The sequence below is a fragment of the Protopterus annectens genome, chromosome 3.part1 (genome assembly GCF_019279795.1).
Source record: "Protopterus annectens isolate FY-2018-M chromosome 3.part1, PAN1.0, whole genome shotgun sequence".
Classification (NCBI taxonomy): Eukaryota; Metazoa; Chordata; order Ceratodontiformes; family Protopteridae; genus Protopterus; species Protopterus annectens.
The window spans coordinates 1,498,729,509-1,498,750,890 of NC_056732.1; the positions used below are offsets into that span (position 1 = coordinate 1,498,729,509).

The following is a 21,382-nucleotide window of genomic DNA, read 5'->3' on the forward strand; positions in this document are numbered from 1 at the left end:
CTACATTGGATGGGTCCAGAGCTGCTGTACAGGCACTGGCTTCTGAGGCAGTTCTTCGCTCAACCGATGTTCGACTCAAACCAACTTCTTTTTTAACCAAAACTACCAGGTTTATTTGGCCCAGAGTATACACTACGCCTAGAAGTCCGACTACCAAAGCGCTTGCACCTGCTCCCTTGCCACAAAAACAAATGCTTAGAATGGCAGAAGACCTTATTATGCTGATTAGGGGAAGTCAGCCTTCCCCTGCTAAGAGAAAAAGAAACCAGTCCCCTACAGCTTCTACAGACCAGGAGTCCGATGACTCAGAGATTTCTGATTATGAAGACATGCCCTTATCTGCTTATGAGGATTCAGATGCAGTGGAATCCATTCCCTCTGCCTTCCCTCCAGAGGATTTTCTTTTGGTGAAACCTTGCATACCTTAAGAGAGCATTTCCACTGGAAATGCCAAGACTATCCTCAGTCCAAAAATAGACTCAGAGAATTCCTAGAGTTGCCTCAGCACAGGCCTTTAGCAATACCCCCTGTCCTGTATGTTGTTGATGATGTTTTTATGGAATCCAGTCTTACTCCTGACACTTTACCTCCTGCCCCTAGGAAATCAGACAGGTACTACAGAGTACCTGACACACACAAATTTATTTTCAAGAATCCTACTGCTGAGCCAGGGATTCCAGAACTTTGGACAGATGGGGTAAAAAAGTATATATACCTGTGCAACTCTTGCTATTAGGGCATTGAATTTTCACTTTCACATGCTGAGGTACCAGCAGCATATTATGGAACTTATTAAGCAAAAAGTGGCGACCTTTATATACTGTGCAAAAAATAAAGAATTGCAGGAGCTTTTGCACTCTGCAAGCCAAGTCAGCGAGCATACTTTGCAGTGTGGCTTTGATGCCCTGAAAGCATCTTGCTGGGCAGCAGTCACTGGATCTGTACTGAGAAGATATGCTTGGCTCAAGGAGCAGAATTTGCCAGACCATGTCAAATCAAAGTTACTAGACGCTCCTTTGAACAAGGACAGTTTGTTTGGCACCAAAGCAGAAGAGGTTCTTAAAAAGATGGAAGTAAAAGCTAAGTCTATGCAGACTGTTAAAAAATTCTTACAAGTGCAACCCCCTAGATTCAGTAGGCATTGCCCTTCCAAACACTGGTCCTTTCCAGCCTCCCCAGGCCTTCTCAAACCAGACCCAGGGGAAACAGACCACCCAGACTACAGTCTCAGGGTATGCAGAGATCTAAGCAATGGAGTGCCCCCACCCCTAAAGCATGGAGTGGTAAGCCACCTCCTTACGGAAAAAACACACAATGACTTCTTTACTCAACCCCCAGCCCTACCAAATTGCTTGTGGCCCTAGGAGGAAAACTTGCCCTTCATGCAAAAAATTGGATGTCCATCACACAGGACCGGTGGGTCCTCAACATTGTATCGCAGGTGTGCAAATTTTATTTCCATTCACTGCCAACCCCAAGCAGGTTTCCAGACCTTCCTCCAAACCAGTGGGCAGAGGCTCAAAGCCAAGTAGCTTTCCTGCTCAATATCAGAGCTATTCAGCCAGTTCCAGTAGAACAGAGGGGTCAAGGATTCTACTCCAGACTCTTCGTGGTACCTAGGAAAGAGGGCACTTGGCACCCAATCCTGGATCTTTCAGTTCTCAACACCTTGGTGGTACCAAAATTCAAAATACTTACCCTGCAACAGCTTCTTCCTATGCTAGGCAAGGATGCCTGGTTAGTCAACCTAGACTTAAAAGAAGCCTATCTGCACATCCCCATAAGGGAGTCATGCAGGATGTATCTACATTTCAGGGCAGGATCTAAGCATTATCAGTTCTCTGCCTTCCCTTTGGCTTACCTACTGCGCCCATAGTTTTCACAAAATGAAAGGCTCCAGCCATTGCATACTGCAGGCAGAGAAATATCCAATTTTTCCATACTTGGACGACTGCCTTATTCAGGAATTTCTGTTGCAGCATCTGACATTTGTGAAACACCTTCTCACTTCCTTGGGGTACACCATCAATGGAAAGAAATCAAATCTGGTACCCAGTCAAAAGATTGTATTCCTGGGAGCAAGCTTGGACACAGCATCCCAGATGGCATTACTCACCTCAGAAAAACAAGACTGACAGTCTACTTCAAACAAATAGCCACCAGAGCCCAGCTATCTGCAAGAAAAATACTGCAGGTCCTAGGGTTCATGGTCTCATGTATACTGCTAATTCCATATGCAAGACTGCATATGAGGAAACTTCAATGGTACTTAAAAAGTCTTTGGTGCCAACATTCTCAGGACCTGGAAACAGTCATTCCTATCATACCCTGTCTAAGGACAGAGTTCCTTTGGTGGGCGGAAGCATGCTACCACAACAAGGGACTGCCCTTTTCTCAACCCCACGCCACCCAGACCCTAAACACAGATGCATCAGACTGTGCCTGGGTAGCACACATGGACGGCAAATGCATTCAGGGCCACTGGATCCCAAGTCAAATTCATCTGCTCATCAACCAAAAAGAGATGCTAGCTGTGCAGAATGCCCTGACAGCTTTCAGATCCCTACTCTTTCCAGGACAACTGCTAATAAAAACAGATAACACTACAGTTATGTGGTACATCAACAAGCAGGGGGGAACACACTCCTACCCACTCTGCAGGTTAGCCATGGCCCTGTGGCACACGGCCTTGGACATACAAGTCCATCTGCAAGCTCAATTCCTGCCAGGCAAACAAAAACTCACTGGCAGACTTAAGCAGACATCTCCTAGACCCACACGAATGGCAATTTGATCTCAGCACCTTCAACCTTCTGATTCAGAGATGGGGGACCCCAGAGGTGGATCTCTTTGCCTCCCCCTTCAACTACCAGCTCAGCAAATTCTGCACCAGGAATCCTCATAGCAGGGCCTGGAAAGTGGATGCTCTATCTTTTCAGTGGTAAAATCTTTCAATCTATGCCTTTCCCCCTCTGCCCCGTCTCTCAAGGGTATTACTCAAGGTAAGACAGTCCAAGGACAATTCTTATTGCCTCGGACTGGCCACGCCAGCACTGGTACCCACTCCTGTGCAGCCTGTCATCAGTGCCACCCTGGCACCTACACCAGAACCCAACCCTGCTCTCTCAGCAGGTGGAACAGATTTTGCATCCACAACTGCAAACCCTAAATCTTGCAGCCTGGCTTATTCCTTGAATTCTCCCCCAGCAACCCTAAGCAAGCAGGTGCTGGACATCATTCTTGAAGCCAGAAGACCCAGTACAAGAAAATCCTATGCTGATAAGTGGAAAAGGTTCTGCTTCTGGATTCTGTCAAGAGGAGAAGACACTACTCTGCCCTCCCTGCCTCTAATCCTGGATTACTTAGCAGATCTACTGTACAAAGGCCTGTTCTTCTCCTCCATTAAGATACATGCCATAGCCATTTCGGCTCATTACAACACTGAGCCACCTCTCTTCTCACACCCTCTTATCAAACAGATCCTGAGAGGGGCAAACAACTTAAGGCCACCAAGGAGAGCACCCACCCCTGCTTGGGACTTTAACTTTGTACTGGAAAAGCTCACACTTCCCCCCTTTGAACCTGCTGCTCAGCAGAGTTAAAATTCCTGTTTTGGAAAACAGCCTTGCTTCTGGCCATCACTTCAGCTAGAAGAGTGTCTGAGCTACAAGCGCTTATGGCTGTGGAACCATTCATTATTTTCCATGCTGACAGGGTTTCCCTCAGGACTAACCCTTCCTTTTTGCCTAAAGTGGTGTCCAGTGTGGCTCTCAACCAATCCATCCATTTGCCAACTTTCTTCCTTAATCCTCAAAAGAAAGGGGAAAGGATTCTGCACTCCTTGGATGTGCACAGACACCTCAGATTCTACCTTGATAGGACTAAGCCCTTCAGAAAATCTGACCAGTTACTAGTCAGCTGTGCAACAGGGGCAGAGGGCAAGGCCATTTAAAAACAAACAATTTCCAAATGGATAGCACACTGCATCCATTTCTGCTACAAGCACCATGGGAAACCAACCCCTCAGGGGGTCACAACACATTCCACTAGGGCAACATCTACCTGTACAGCATTTCTCAGGGGAATCCCTACCAGGGACATCCTAGAAGCTGCTACCTGGAGTTTAGTACACACCTCCACCAAGCATTACCACCTGCCTATCTTTTCCAAATCCAGGGCAGGTTTTGCAACAGCAGTCCTGCAAGGCATACTAGCCAGCCCTAACTCTTCTTGACTGCCTCCACCCTTCTTCAGCTTTGGGAATCCACCCAAGTGTGATGACTGCAACAGTGAAACACGAAGAACATAGTACAGTTGTGTACACTTACCATAAGTGTAGATGTTCGAGTGTATTCACTGTTGCAGTCCTGGTTTCCCTCCCTCCAGCCCCCTGATTTCTCTCTCTCTCTCTCTCTCTCTCTCCTCTCTATGTCAATTACTCACCCCTTTCAGGGATATTGATATCGGTATTTACTTTTTACTGGTGGTGTTTTCCCCCACCATAACTTAGCTCCCTATTTGGGGGGCTCCTGACATTTGGGGCAAGAAAAACTGATGTAATAGCGTCGGCTGCCTGCTTTTATACCCCTGACAACCTGACATCAGTCCTGGAGCGACAGCATCCAACGCAGAAAGTCTCTGGTATTCAGGCTGACTGAGGGCTACCTGCAGGCAGATAACCCAAGTGTGATGACTGCAACAGTGAATACACTCGGAACATCTACATTTATGGTAAGTGTACACAACTGTACTTTCCAAATTCATTCAGGGTCATTTTGTAAAGATTTATGTATTTTATGCGCAGAGGTATCAGAGCATAGCAGGACAAGTTTATCAGTATAAAGGACAGCACACAGACTGGGGATATCCCAGGTTAGATTGCTTATAAACAGAAGAAGAGAATGTGCTTCAGGAGGGGTTTGTGTGAAACATCACCAGTAAAATGTCCTGTCCTGGAATCTGATCTGTTTAATTATATGCTAGCAGTTCTGTCTAAGAGGTAATGTTCATGCTACTGTAATAGTCGCTCAACAAAACCAGCCTTCCATAACTGAAAGAGATGATCTTCCTACCATTAGGATAAGGCCCTTTAACAACTAACCTTTGCTGTAAGCTTCCAGACTATGTATGAAAAGTGTGCAAGTATGATTTTTGTATACGTGTTGCAACATTGCTACAGGAATATGGTTGTATCATGCTGAAGTCAGAGGTCAAATATCTGAATGAGGTACAGAATCAAACTTTAATGTAGATAGACAATTTTCTTTTTTTCAGTTATTGTGTTTTGATTAGCTCTTTATCTGTCACAGAATTTCTGTAAGTCTGCAATCTGCATGCTTAAGAATGATATGTTTTTGTTTGGTTTACTGAAATGTCATTGTGCATTCTATTTGGCTGTATGCATGCTTAATGTGACAGCTATCTCAAGCACCACTTGCAAGTTTCATTCTGGAACATTTCAGCTGTAATTTAGTCGTCTTTTATGTATGCTGCTTAATGATTAACATTTCGTGCTTCTAATTTTCCTTTGTTTTATAGCGCCCAGGAATGCCATCAGGAACTCGGATGCCACATCAGGGTGCCCCTATGGGGCCTCCAGGGCCACCTTATGGAGGGAGCCCTTCAGTACGCCCTGGAATGCCTCAAACAGTGATGGAACCTACTCGAAAACGTCCAGCTCAGCAAGTCCAACAGCAGCAACAGCAGCAGCAGCAACAACAGGGATCTCAGAGTCGATCTCGAAAGTCAGTATTTAACTTTCTCTCTCTACTTACACTCTTTCTTGGCAGATGAAGGCATGTAACATTCAGATGAGCTCTGTGCTATAGTTTAGATTTTGCCCTTGCTAATATTCCCTTTGACTGGCGCATGTCCCTAAATTATGACAGTTTTATGTATACGTTATTGCTAGACCAAGTAGAATTGTTTAGTAATGCTAACAACATTTTGTTGCACCCTGCGATACTGGAGTATATAACATTTATCTTAGAGGTGAATTTCAGAGTCTTTCTCAAGCTGATTTGTTTTAGGTCGATGGGGAAACCTTTCTCTGGGAGTGTACCCACAGGACTCCATAATGATTTATTTTCTTTTCACAGTTTATCTTAATAGAGTAATGGAGTAATCAGTTATAACAACATACATCCCTTTGCTCATGTGGGAATTAACAACATCATCTTAATCAGGTCTATTAACATAACTGGTTTAATTATTACTTGTGAGCTCATTAAAAAAAATAATCTTGTTTGTCTCCTTTTTCTTTTTTTCCTAACTATAGTTGAAGACTTGATTTGTGAGATAATCAGTTTGTCATCACTGTTTTTGCTCAGATTACAGATTGTTGCTATTTTTGTGTATATTATTAACAAATCATTGCTGAATGGTAGAAGTTAGGGTATAATGAACCTAAATACTTAACAAAGACAAATCAGTTGTGCTGACAGCCCCACCTGCTTCACTGATCTGTGCCACTAGCATTCCATGTTCACTAAGCAAGCTTAGTCACTGGCGGAGCCAGCCACAGAGTTGGGTTCTTGTTTCCCTGTCTTTGACTGGAGGGACACTCTAAGGTTGTCCTCCATTGAAGACTGCTGGAATACTTACTGTAGAAACTAGACTGAGGGTATAAATGGGAACAAGCAGCTGAAATGCTAACTCATTCATCATAAAGTGGTTTGTCATTTCTTTCTTTCTTTCTGTTTACCAGGGCAGTGTGCTGATCAATATTAACAAATTTCAGGCTCAGCCCAGGTGAAATACAAAACATTTCACAAAAAAAAAAAAAAAAAATACAAAAATGTAAGCAATGCTAAAGCAGTTCAGACTGGTTACATAGACAAACTGCATTTATACATTCTAGTGAATAAGGAGAATGTAATGTATGTTTATATAGATTAGTTTCTAAAGTGGGTCATCCATCAGTAAATCTGAGAGAGAAAATCCTTAGAAAGGAGATAGGGATAGCGTGTTACATGATATATCCTGTGTTCAAGCAAGAGCATTTGGCTTGGATGTTTTTTGAGTTGTAGTCTGAATTTGGAGTAAGTGTTGATTTATATTAGATCAATGGAGAAAGCTTGCCAAAACTGGTGCCTGACAAGAGAAGGCATGTGGAGTGCTGTGGAGTTTGGTTCTAACGGTAATGACAGCTGGTGTGGCTTGTGAATTGTGTCTCAGTTTGTATGAGGAGTTTTTTCATTGAGTTTATTTGCAAGAGGGGTAAATGTGTGGAGTTAAGAGTAGTTCGTACAGTTTGATCCTAACAGTGGGTTAGTTATTTGTTTTATGAGTGGGGGGGGGCATGTTCCATCTCAGACAAACAGAGTAAAGGAAAAGTTCAAGCAGGTCTTGTGTAGTGGAGGGTGTGTATGTAGTTGCTGCATATAGTCAAACTGCACTGATATTGTTGTTGCATGTTACACAGGGGGGGGGGGTAAGCAGATTAATGTTAATCTGTTTACTGAATCTGAATTTATGTACATGTGCATTCCCAGTGGTGTTATAGCTTCTCCTTCTATCAGCATGTTGCCATACCAAGTTGGGTGTATTGTCTCTCCACCTTGTTGTGGAGATATAGGAGGGATACAATGGCAAGGCAGATTTATTCCATGGGGCACCAAAAACAGAAGTAAAAAAATAAAAAAAACGCTCAAAAAACTTCTCCTGCAAGAATGCATACTGTACATCCCTATACTTAAGATGATACAGTAGAATTCAGAGCAGGTGTGTATTCATCAGAGCAGGTGTGTATTCACCGGTGTACTTTTTATTATCTTTTTATAGGTAAGTTTGTTATGCTATATGTCTGTTTTAAGTTGCCAGATGTCAAATTGTAATTTGGGGCTGCACACAGAAACTGTCCTGAAAGTTAGGTAATCTATCTTAATTTATTGGCTTTCAGAAACCAAGTTTTATATATATATATATATATATATATATATATATGTGTGTGTGTGTGTGTGTGTGTGTGTGTGTGTGTGTGTATATAGAAATATAGATATATATATATATATATATATATATATATACATATATATATATATATATATATATATATACATGCATGGGTCTACCTGAAAACATCTAAATCCCATAAAATCAAATCCCAAATCTTTGAGACAAAAGCATTGAAACCTCACTTTAGCGAATGACCGGATCATCAAATCCATTCCCATGGTAAGTAACCTGTTGGCCAACAAGGTGGACTTTGCCTTTTTCCCAGCAGTAGTGTGATTTTGGGGTTGGGAGGGTGGCCTAATAGTTAAGGTGTTTGCCTTACAAACACAAAGTGCAGGGTTTGAGTCTCACAAGGGATAACTGGCTAGGCTTAAAATGGCTCACAAGGGCAGTTAGCTTAGTACTATCTATGAACCTATGAACCTATGGAGTTGGTATGTTTAGTTAGGGGGGCTGTGGGGCAAAGCCCCTCCACATTGGGGGGGGGGTGGAAGGAGTAGCCTCCCACCTGGGTGGGTTGGAGATGATACGGTTTTGTTTTCATTAATTGTAGTGGGAATGGATTCCACTATCCGGCCATTTGCTGAAACGAGGTTTCTATGCTTTCATCTCAATGATTTGGGATTTGATATTGTCAGATTTTGATGTTTTGAAGTACAAATATGAACATTCCAAGGGATGTACAGGGATCTTGGTACAGTGCGGTTAGGGAAATACATCCCTTTCCTAATTGTAGTGCGATCTCGGAGTTGGAATATATAGTTGGAGGGGTGTGGGGGGTGCAGCCCCTCACAGGGAGGTGTAGGGGGTCTTGTCCCCCTGCATAAACGGGATGTTAGGTGTAAGGCTTAAGGAGTTATGGCAAGGGTGGCATTGTTGTTAATCGTATTCGACATTTTCAATATTAACAACTGCTTTTCGACATTGGGATCATTTGTTTATGTGTAATTTTGGCTATATAGTTTAGTGTTAAGCTACCTTTTTTTTTCATAGGTTCATAGGTTTATACTAGGCTATCTGCCCGAAGGCATTTATAAGCCTAGCCCGAATTTTTGTGGCTTACGCCACCCCTTATTTGAAAAAATACTGTACCCGTTAGTTTGTTGTGCCTCTGTCCAGCAGTGACACAGAGATGATTCCCGGGGTAAACCTACGATCTCCCATCCACAGGTCAAGATTTCTCTTGAACAGAGCCAGCGAGGTGCTCTGCCTCACATGGACCGGGACTCTATTCCACAGCATAGGGAGTCTCTGAGTGATAAATCTATCCCTCCAGCATGTCCTATTTATATCTGTGCTAAGGTTTAAGTCACTTGCTCTAGTGGTTTTGGTGGATTTGGATTTTTTGAGGTGGAGCATGTCCATTAATTCTGGGTTGGACATGGCCTTGTATGTCAGGCACATGTCACCTCTGAGCAGACGATATGTGACTGAATAGAGCTGGAGTTTCTTCAATCTGGCAGCATATGACAGATTTTGGAGTCCCTTTATCCTTTTGGTGAGAAACTTTTGGGGTCTCTCCAATTGCTGCAGATGTCAGGCGAGATACATCCTGAATGGGGCATTGTACTCGATCATTGGTCTGATAAGTGAAGAGTACAGGGGAACAATGACCTCACTAGATCTGGATGTGAATCCCTTCATGATCAGGTGGGCAATGTAGAAGGTCTTTCTAACCACTTTAGCAACGTGAGTGTCAAAAGAAAGGCCACTGTCAACCTGGGTCCCCAGATCCCTGATAACCTCTTCTGTGCTTAGTGGATTGCCACCTATATGGTAGCTTGGGGTTACCTTGTTTTTCCCGAAGGGTATGACTATACATATTTGGCGTTTAACTTCAGGCCATGGCTCTGGCACCAGCTATCTGTTTCCGTGAGTCCCTTCTGAAGGATATCTGTGTCCGATGCACTTTCCACTATGGCGCCCAGTTTGCAGTCGTCTGCAAACTTTGTCAGCCAAAGTCCTCCCATGTTGGCCTGTACTTCTGAGAAGTAGATGCCGAACAATAGGCGGCCAAGGACCGAGCCCTGTGGGACACCACTTGTGACCGGCTTGGAGTCTGACATAGCGCCAGCAACTCTAACCCTGTGGGTTCTGTCCTTAAGCCAGTTTGCAACCCATCTTGTGACATATGGGTTTACATTTAAGCTGGTAGTTTTTCTACAATACCCGAGTGGGGTATTGTGTCGAAAGGCTTTGCAAGGTCAAGGTAGGCTGTATGGACTGCCTTTCCCTCATCAATGGCCTTGGTGACTGTTTCGAAGAAGTCGACCAAGTTCAAAAGGCATGATCTTCCCTTGACGAAGCCAAACTGGGTCGGGTCCGATGTCTGCAAGTCCCCTATATCTTTGTTTATGAGCTCCATTATGATCCTCTCCATAGCTTTGCAGACTAGACTTGTTAAGCTTATGGGGGTAATTACCAGGGTCCGTAGAGGCACCGCCTTTGTGGAGTGGGACCACAGTTGCCGTACGCCACTCCTTGGGCACGTATCTTGTGGTAAGGCTGAGATTAAACAGCTGCCTTATGTGCGGGTTTAATTCCTCATTTAGCTCGTGTAGCACACAGCCGGGGACACCATCCAGTCCCATTGATGCTGTGTTTTTAGCTTTAGAGAGAGCAGCTTTCACCTGCGCATTTGAGATGTCTGGGAGGCTACACTCCACTGGGATAGTTATCTCTCCCTTAGGGGAGAGGGGTGAAGTTTGCACTGAACCTGTCTGCCAGTATGTTGGCAATGTCTGTGGGTTCAGTGATTTTTGTATAATTTTGGACTAATTCTGAGCATATCTGGGAGTTTCCACCCAGGTTCCTAACATAGCTGAAAAAGGCCTTATGATTGTCCTTTGAATCCATGGCAATTTTTCTCTCAAAATTGGCCTTAGTTGATTTTATGAGTGCTCGTATTTTTTACTAATAATGATCAGGGGTGACTTCCTTTTATGGATTTTGTTCTATCATGTAATAGCTTTCTCCTCTTATTGTAAAGTTTGTTAATGGCTGGGGTCCACCAGACTGGACGTTTGCCCTTTGTGGAAAGAGTCTTGGTTTTATTTGGGATTGCCTGATCCATGCAGTCCTGGAGGTGTTCATAGAAGGCATTTGTAAGGGCTTCCGCAGCTTGGGTTGTGGTTTCCACTGTCTCAGGGGCCTTGAAGGATACCACACCAGTCCTGAGTAGTGTGAAGTTTGCTTTAGAGAAGTTCTTCACTGTGGTCTTTTGTTTGGGGTGGGGCGGGATGTGGATTTCCAGTGAGATTAGTTTATGATCAGATCTCACCAATGAGGGATATACTTCCGGTGTGGAGCATTTTGTCCCCATGTTTGTGATAATGAGATCTAGTATATTTTCTCCTCTCGTGGGAACAATGACTAGCTGTTCCATGGCATTTGAATTTATGAACTCCAGGAACCGTTGGGCTAGAAAGTTAGGGCTTGAGTAATGTTCCCAGTCTATATTCGGGTAGTTGAAGTCACCCAATATGATGGTGTTTGGAGATACATTTATACCCTCCAGTGTCTTCAGGAAGGCTGTGTGGGGTTCCTGAGTTTGAGAGGATGGCCTGTAGCATGCTACAATTTGTAGAGCAGTTTTGCCTATGGTTAGTTGCACCTGGATGGTTTCCGAAGCTTCGTGCGTTGCCACCAACCTGGAGGTGTGGGTATCCTTTATGAATATGGATACACCCCCTCCTTTTGTGGTGTGGTCCGGGTTTTGGGGCCAGAACGCATGATATGAGGTAAAACCTAATAGTGCCGGGGTGCTCTCAGGAGCCTTGAACCAGGTTTCAGTTACAGCACAGACATCGATGTTCTCCATACTGAGAAGGGCCTCGAGTGCGTGCATTTTGAGATTCAGACTTCTGGCATTGAGCAGCATTACCCTCAGTTTCTTTCCATTTTTGTTTTCTGGGGTGGTAGGTTTAGAATTTGAGCCTTGCCTAAAAAAGGCACTATGAGGGTGGCAAGAGCCTTAGCCAATATCCGGAATGCCAGGGGTGACAGGTGCAAGCCGTCCCTTGCGAAGCAGCGTGGCTTGTCAAGCATGTCATCCCAGGCAGACAGACACTGGATCCCCTTTAAATGACACCAGACATTAAGCCAATTGTTAAAGCTGGTCATCTTGTCTCTATATTGTGGCATCATTCTTGGTGAAGGAAGGATACTGCTCAGGGTTAGGGTCATACCTGCCTGGGCTACATAATCAGAGAGCTCCTCTATGTCCCTTTTCATGTAGTCCAGGGAGGTACGTCTCAGGTCGTTCACACCAGCATGGACAATGACTGTGTCATATTTGTACTTGCCGTGGAGTGACCCGAGTGCTTGTGTTATGTGGCGGATTCTAGCACCCGATAGGCAGCTTACTGTGACCCTCTCCTTGTTCAGCCTGGTGAGTGGGACGTCAGTGTGTCTGACTATGGAGTCACCTATGACAAGTATGTTTGGTGTTGTATTTGGCCTTAAGGGCTGTGACTGCTTTGCACACTGCTTTTGTGGTTTATGTGTTGCTTGTGGGGTGTCTTGAGGTAGCAGTTGTTTGGGAGTCTGCTTTACTTTCGATATTTCAATAGTAAACCTATATATATATATATATATATATATATATATATATATATATATATATATATATATATATATATATGTATATATATATATATATATATGGGTCCCCTTCAGAAGGTAAACAAACACTTATTTGAATGGAACCCATATAACTGGGACGATGTTAACAAAACTTCAAATTAACAAAACCTTACAATAACGAAAACTAAAAACCCGAACAGTTACTGGCCTGCAGTCTATTGCAGCAGCAGCAGTTACCTGGATGGAAATATGCCCTTTACCACAAGGTAGTGGGATCGTGAAGTTGGTATAATTAAGTTACTGGGGGTGTGGATGGTGCAGAAACAATATACTCAGTTTCTTCTCATGTTACTTTAATGTGCTGTGGAGTTATGGGAAGGGTTAATACTGGTATGGTGTTTTAGCTGTGTATCGTGTTGTTTTGTTTTTGTGGTTGTTTCCAGAAAGTGAGCGTTTTCAGGTAAGTGATTTTCAGGTTTTTGGTTTTCGTTATTGTCAGGTTTCGTTAATTTGAAGTTTCATTAACATTGTCTCGGTTATATGGGTTTCATTCAAATAAGTGTTCACTCATTTGAAGTAGACCCATGTATATATATTTATATATAACTATATATATCTATATATATATATCTATATATCTATATATATATATATATATATATCTATATATATATATCTATATATATCTATATATCTATATATCTGTATATATATATATATATATATATATATATATATATATATATATATATATATATATATATATATATATATATATATATATATATCTATATATATATATATATATATATGGGTTTTCTATTTCTCATAGCTGTAAAGTTGTTTGAGTGAACTTATATAAACTACCACATAAAAGCACAAGAAAATAATAAATACCACAAAGCTATATGAACCAGGTCCAAATTAAGCAAATTAACAATAAACAAAACTCTAATAACACTCCAGCACCTCAGTTGTAATACCCTTCTAGGAGTAAAATCATTAAAAGACACTCACAATATATAGCTCTGATACACTGAAAATAAACCAATTGTAGAGTTATACAATTAATTAATCAAATGAAGATCTTCCAATTACAATCTACATTCATACCTATGGGGGATAGAGTATTACATTTTAAAATAAATAAATATTCCGTATAAAGCAACTTCTTTTTAAATAGCCAATCTGTTATATACTTAAAATATACCTTTTCTAAAACAGTAGCTTCCAGACCAGAAGGATCAGAATTATGAAACCCACTAAAATGTTGTGCAGTAGGGCTATGCAATTTATTATGTTTAATATATCTAACATGTTCTTGTAGTCTTAGTTTGAACTTTCTCTTGCTTTCGTCAGTATAAAAAAGATCACAAAGACATTTTAAGGCAAAAATAATGCCTTCAGTATTACAATCAAATCTGTCCGTCACTTGATAAGAAATATTGTTAATAGTAAGTAAAGAATTAACAACATATTGGCAAGAGCAACAACTACCACTGCAAAGGATACCTACAGTCACAATAGTTGTAAATAACATATTGGGAGAAAGAGAAAAATAATTTTTAACATGCATGTCTTTTAGACGTCTGCCATGCTTATAAGAAGTACAAGGAGAATTATCCAAAAACTTACCTAATTCCTTAAACTTCAACAAAAAAACAATAATATTTAACTAATGGAATAAATTTATTTATTTATTTATTGCAGTTGGTTTACCAGGATAGTCCATTGGGCCATAAAGAACCCGTTTTCAATGGAGTCCTGGGGAGAAAAGCTCCAAAACAAAATGTACATTCAACATTTGACAGTGACAATGTAAGTACAGACAATTATTAATAGTATGAAGGCAGACTAAGAGTAAAACTTATCAATTATGGAATATCAGTAATAACAGTAAATACTTTGAGAAGAGACATACTAGTTAGTAGAACAAATGTAAACATTAGTACAGGTTAGAGAACAAACAAAGTAAACTAAATAAAAGTAGGATATGGTACTGAAGGATATTAGGTAGTGTTAGTTATGTAGGGTGGGAGCAAGAGCATTCCCACTGTGATGCTAGATGTAAGAAAAGAGACTTTTTGAAGGTAGAGTGGTTCGAGGTGGTGCGGATGAGTGGAGGTAGGGAGTTCCAGAGACGAGCGAGGCTGAAGGAAAGAAGGTTTTTGCCTGGGGGATGAGTAGGTTTGTGCACTTCTAGTAGATTTTGATTATTTGACCTTAGAACTCTGTTAGGTAGGTGCATTTTAAAGGCAGAGGAAAGTGTTCACCAAAAACACTAAAAGTTGTAACAAAATAAATTTTCTGTTTGCCATCATCACATGAATGAAAATAATTTCTGCACTCATTATCATTAGCCCCCAAATATAACATATTCATAGCATTAGATGCATTGCTACCCTGATAAACCTTCAAAATAGCATCCTCAATAGATTTTGGATCATAGCCCCTAGAAATAAACATAGCAGAAGTCTTACAGACCTCCCGTGAAAAATTCAAATCATTGTTGCACAGCCTCCTAAGTCTAACAGATTCTCCGTAAGGAAGTGCCAGTAATAAATGTGGAGGGTGATAACTCCTACCATGGAGAAACTGGCCCCCATCTTGAAATTTCCTGTGAACCATTATCTTTAACATCCTACCCATACCAGTAGACAAATTAATATCCAGAAAATTAATATTTCTACCATACTGTAAACCATCAAAAGATAAACCAAAATGATTATCCTGTATAGATTCAAAAAAGTCTTGTACATAACTTAATCCACCTCTACAAATAAAAATTAAATCATCAATGTAGCAATAATATTTGAAAAACATACAGGTGAAAAAATCATGAGGATAAAGAAACTGAATTCCAAACAGACCCATAACTATATTAGCATACATGGGGGCAAAGGATGCCCCCATGGCTGTTCCTTGTAGTTGATGATAAATTGTTTCATTAAGTACAAAAATATTATTTGTCAAACAAAAATTTACTAATTCTGCAATATAATTAGAGACAGGAGTACCACCTAAAAAGAAATACAAGGCTTCTATTCTCACCTGATGACTAATATTAGTGTACAATCTCCTGACGTCAACTGTTATGAAAAACATGTCATCAGTCCATGAAACATCAGAAATTTTAGTCAAAAAGTCACCAAAGTCCTTAATAAATGAAGAAAGTTTCAAAACATGTATATAAAATTCATGAAGAAAAAAACTAATGTTATAAAGAAGAGATTTGCAAGCCAAAATTATCGGTCGTCCGGGTAGGTTAGACATATTTTTATGTAGCTAGGGGATACAGTAAAAAACACCCATTTCACAGTTCTGTGCTAACAATTTCCTTTCAACATCCTCCTTAGTGAAATAACCTAACCTATAGCCCTTTTGCAACAATTCACTAAATCTCGAAATTGCAAGTTGGTAAATGTCTGTGCTACAACTTAATAAACATTATTCTTTTCCAAATGGTCATAGCACATACGTAAGTATTGTTCTTAGTTCATAATAACAATCTTATTTCCTTTATCCATGGTTTTGATAACCAAGTTATTCTATATAGGTAACATTTTTAAGCCCTTCAATTCATCCTGAGTTAAATTATAACATATAGAATGTTTAGATTTCATAAAATCATTATAAGTTTTTCATTTACAACATTTAACATACTAGAAAAAATGCTTAATTCCATCATAAATAAAAGGTGGCATAAAAGAGCTCTTAACCTCAATATTATTAGTATTCAAAAAACATTAAGCATTAACATTAGAAACATGCCTCAGGTCTGAAAGACATGAATAAAAGATATCTTTATCTTCTCTTGAGAGAGGGTAGGTTCTGTTTCTTGTCCTGCCTGGAGGAAGAATGGAAACTCATCTAAGTCTGGTTGGCAACCTGCTTTGTACAAGTTGCTTTCTTGTGGGATCTTGAATGAGTGGTTCAGTAGGCATGATTGTCAGCTGTGGAGTCCATGTGTCTTCTGTTGTGGCACCTCAACTGATGGGTCTTCGATTTCATATAGCTGCAAAGGTGTTTGAGTGAACTTCTGCTTCAGGTTGGGATGGGGGACCATTCTACACAGGGAAACAGCCTTTCCTTCTCTTTATCTTTCTTGGTACAATGTTTTCCATCCCTTTCCACCAGTCCCTTTTTTTGTCTGGTTCTTAAGGGGGGAGAATTGATGGGAATGGAGGTCTTCATTGTCCATAGAACATTGCTTCTTCTCGAGGAGTTCCCCAGATGGTGTCAGTATTGCGTTCGTCTAGTGGTTTATCCACAGGTACCTGGGGGGTACCTTTAAGGAGGAGGCTGACTGACGTCATGTTGCTGCAGCGATCCTCACTCACTGGCCTTGTCATCATTCTTGTATGTACTTGTAGTTTAGCTACCTCCACTGCACACTTGCTAGGTCATTAACATGCTTGATCACCACAGCTTTAGGGACTGTGCTGCTCCGTTCCCAGGCAGTTTCCCCTTTTGCAACTTTAGAGTCGGGCTTCTTTCACCTCTTGTTCTTCAGTGCAGTTCAGTGCTCATCGTCCTAGCTGGTCCTGTTGTGGTTCTTTCTCTACTTACTGCTTGTTAGTCAACCCAACCATATGATGCATTAAGAAGGAGGATCCTTAATGTTAGATATAACAGATGTTTCGTTATATTACCAATTGTTGTATGAAGGTGTGCTCTTTGATGGGTTAGTAGTAACCTTCCTCCATTCCTCTGTGGGTAGGTGATTCTTCCAAATGACCTTGTTTGATAGATTCCCTATAAATCAGCCAGGTATGTACTTTTATATCACTAGTTAGCATAGAAGTGCTAAATCTTTATTCTTGTTGATTTTTGGAAAGATTTTCATGGAGAGCAAGGGGTAGAACTGATGGTCGCTGTGGTCAAGCATACTTATGAGATGATGCATGACACTATGGTATATATCATCAGTATCATGTGTCCATCCATCCCTGTTTGCAGGAAATTCCAGAAATAAATGCTGTACTGTACTCTATCTGGTGGAAAGTGTAACACAACCAGAGGACCCGTCAAACGAGGTCTTCTTTGTAGATCAACTGATAAAGGAAGAGCTTATTTTATGTCTTTTCCCTCTCTTATTGTTTTTTGCTGTGTGCCTAAAAATACTTTGTTCCTCTTCCTGACTCTTTTCAGTCAACTCACATTTAATTTGTTCCTTTGTAAACCTCACCTCCTTTTTTTCTCTTCTTTTTCCACTTCTCCATCTACTCCCTTCCCTCTTTTGCATGTCATATATTTTGCTTTGATTCTAGTTTTATATTCTTATTTAGTCACATTAGCCTACTTTTTGCTCTTTTATCTTTTATTATTGTGTTATTATTTATTTATTTGCATTTGTTTACCGGGATGGTCCAGCTGGGCTGGAAGTGCCAATTTTCAGTGTAGTCCCAGGGAGAAAAGCTCCACATGAAAGACATTTCACATACAATACAGAATTTACATTAATTGGCAGCTTATAAAATTGGTGAAAAAAACACCAAAAAGCCTGGAAAGCCTTGTGCTTTTGTACGCCATCCTTGAGCCATTCCATTACTCTTTTTATCCTGAGACCAATAGGTTCATAGGTAGGTACTAAGCTATTGGCCCTAGGGCCTATATAAGCCTAGCCAAAAAGCTACCCTAGCTTTCGCCACCCAAGAAAATAATTTTTCTGTGTCTCTGTAATAACTAAAATAACTAATTTTTAACCATTTTTAACCATCTCTCTAGGTCAGCATAATCCACCTAAAGTCCTAAGTTATCATTGTTTCTAAGACATGCATGTTGTTTCTCGCTGAAAGATAAAGCTGGGTAGGAAAAGACCAGTTTTGTAGACTTGTCATTTCACCAAGTTGGAGTTTCCTGGTTCATGAAATTAGTCATTCAGCAATATTATATTTGAAAGAAAACAAGTCACCTATGTGATGTAATAAACAGTCTGTGACGTCCCCATACTGGGCCAGTAATCAAGGTGCCTGAATCATCACCACTGACACTGGAGAGGGATGGGATGTTCACTTGGAATACAAATGGATAAACTCTGTATTTCCAGACGCAGCTCTCTGCACAGACTACAATTTCCCTTAAGAGCACACAGGGAACACACTAAGTCCAGGGTCTGGATCTCCCTGTCTGTCTCCTTCCAGGTCCCCAATAAGACTCCCCACTGGTACAGCTGTATGGTTAGTTCCTCAGCCGAGTGTCCAAGCCCAGTCCTCCAGCACCCTCTCTGTGAAACGAGTGCTTCATGTCCCTGCTCCAAGTAGCTGACACACACACATGGTGAGATTTGATTTTTACACACACACACACACACACACACACACACACACACACACACACACACACGAAAGAATGGCACAGATTTAACTGCTGTGTCCCCTTCTGCCCAGAGTATAAGGTAGTTATCCCTGCCTCCAGCCACTCCGCAGTCTGCTACTCTAAAGCCCTTAACAAAAGGTGTCCAGTTATATGGTGTAATATTAATGCTAATACAAATGGTAGCAGTTGACCAAGACAGCTAGGCCTTCAGGAGTGGTACACACAGTGTCACCAAATAAATGTAATCACTCTAGAGCATGAAAATACTGAATATGTGTTTACACTAAACCACAGAGTTCAAATCATAGGAAATCTTGAAAATAACACTGATGGACAAACTCAGACAAATAAAGAAAAACAATATCTAAGCTAAGCTTCAATATATTTTCCTGACTGAATCTAGGAGAATTACTATTCCCTACTTACTTAACAGAGCAAGGCAGATGATGTGGTGAATGGTCCTTCTTGTTGTCAGGTCTAAGATAAAATACTCAGTACTGAGAGATTTCTCTTTGTACTGTCTAAAATTTCCAAGATGGCTGGGAGAATGACCTCATCTGGTCACCTGACTCTAGGTTCTCACACTATTCCCCTTTGAAATGCTTGAGGCAAGATGTTAGCACAGATGTGATAAGATGGATATCTAAAGTTCTGCTAATGTTTATGGCAGTGCCTGGGGCTTCTCTTCTTTTTACTGAACTAATGAACAAAGACTTCTTCCAGATATGCCATCTCCTGTCCTGTTCAGAGCTGTGAGATAAGCATTTATGTGGCCCAACAGGTGGTCCAATTAACAGTATTTTTCTTAAAGTAAGAAGTAAGCTAGCTGTTTAACCCCTTCTCTTTCAGTGTCCTTTGCTAACATATATACAGACAGGCTCACATGTATATTCTTTCTGTGTCCAGCAGGACCCGCTGTCAATACATTTTGTAACACTAGCTACTTTGCAAACACATTTTGATTTGCAAATGCTATATAGTTCTAATACATTTGTGACATAAGCATCTGTTTGATATTCAAATGCTGTACAATTCTAATACATTTGTAACACAAGCATCTTGTGTAAATCAGTGATATTCAAAGGACATATCATTCTTTACAGAACTCCAACTGGCTATGGTGGCACTAGCCCTTATCATTACACAGTTATCGACTGTTCTTTAAATGACCGACTCTGTGATTGCCACTTGTTTTTGAAAAGGCATATTTGCTGGTTGCAAAGATCTAAGTTTTATTATGTCATCCAATATTTACTCTTCTAATCATTTTTTTGCATCATTTTAATATCAGTCAGTGAATAACATTTTATTTAGTTAGCCTGCTCCGTATTTTAAAAATACCAACGTAATACAATTTGTTTGTTAAAAATGCAGAGACCAAATAACCTACAGAACAGTGTTTATTAATTTTGCAGAAACAAATTAAAATCAGTCTTTGAAGGCAAAGTTAAAAAGGCCTTGAGAGGAGACTATCAGTATATTGCATGAATGATATTGGCGTGCCCACTGTTAAACCTGCCTGTCTGTTTATGTGCTGTCAAAAAAGGAGGAATCGATTTCAGTTTTATGAAAGAACATTGATTAAATTCTGACTCCCTCTTTTCCTCGTTTATTTTATTTTATTTATTTTTCCTTTGTTGACCAGGTTTGACCCACTAGGTTATTGGATTCTCTTCAGAAAAGACCCAAGATGTTTTTTCTGCTATGCAGCAACTTTAACAGAAATGATAATTTCTCACAGAAAAACACTTAGCTGGAACATTTGTTCATGCCAGGCACTATTGATTATGCTTGCTGTGACCCAAAATCCATCAGGTCAGATTGGAAAAATACAAGCTGTCTAGTGTTTACATTAGGGCAGGGCCGCACAGTGACTGTATTCACTAGGGGTCACGAATTTCAAAGAGGAACAGTGTTACAGGGTCAAAGCCAAAAAACAGGGATGACTTGTATAGGCTAAAATTGGCTAAAATGCCAATTTCTTTCAGTCTCCTCAGAGTCATCTGCCGATTAGGTTCTGCACTCAGATAAAATAAGATGAGTACAGTTTTTCATAACGTTTGCTGAGCCTCTATTAACAAAAGATAGATTATTATTTTAAAACACAGAAAGATAAAATTGAAAAAGACTCCTTATAGGTCATTTTGGAAAAATGTTGTCAACTGTTACTTTATTGTGATGTGATGTTACCCATAACACTTTAAAGATTATGCAAAGTCTGTGTACTTGTGGTTGTTGATTAGAGTATGGGGGACTGTGGATATTTGCCGCTTTTTGCAGAGGTGGTTTGGGAATGAACAAGTAACAGAAATGGCAGGAGCAAACAGAAAAAAAAATAAATTAATACTTTATCAATCAGTAATACTTAGCATTCTAGGAACAGGAGTAAGGCTATAGTAAGTACCAGCTCACGATATTGTTGGTACACCTTCCATCGGTAACTTGTAGTTGTTACTGTGATTACACAGGTTCCCATTCTATGGTTACCATACATATGCTGCTTACATCCAGTTTGTATCTGTTG

The 21,382-nt window shown here is 40.6% G+C and overlaps 1 protein-coding gene across 6 annotated transcripts in view; it reads left to right on the plus strand.

Annotated features, from left to right (window-relative positions):
• Positions 1 to 21,382, plus strand: part of SMARCD3 (SWI/SNF related, matrix associated, actin dependent regulator of chromatin, subfamily d, member 3) — a 1,904,082-nt gene that overhangs the window by 1,040,445 nt on the left and 842,255 nt on the right. For all 6 annotated transcript variants that reach the window (XM_044067567.1, XM_044067570.1, XM_044067569.1 and 3 more), the window contains exon 2: positions 5,539 to 5,744. In XM_044067567.1, coding sequence (XP_043923502.1) covers positions 5,539 to 5,744 — 206 coding nt within the window. The remainder of the gene's footprint in view (positions 1 to 5,538; positions 5,745 to 21,382) is intronic.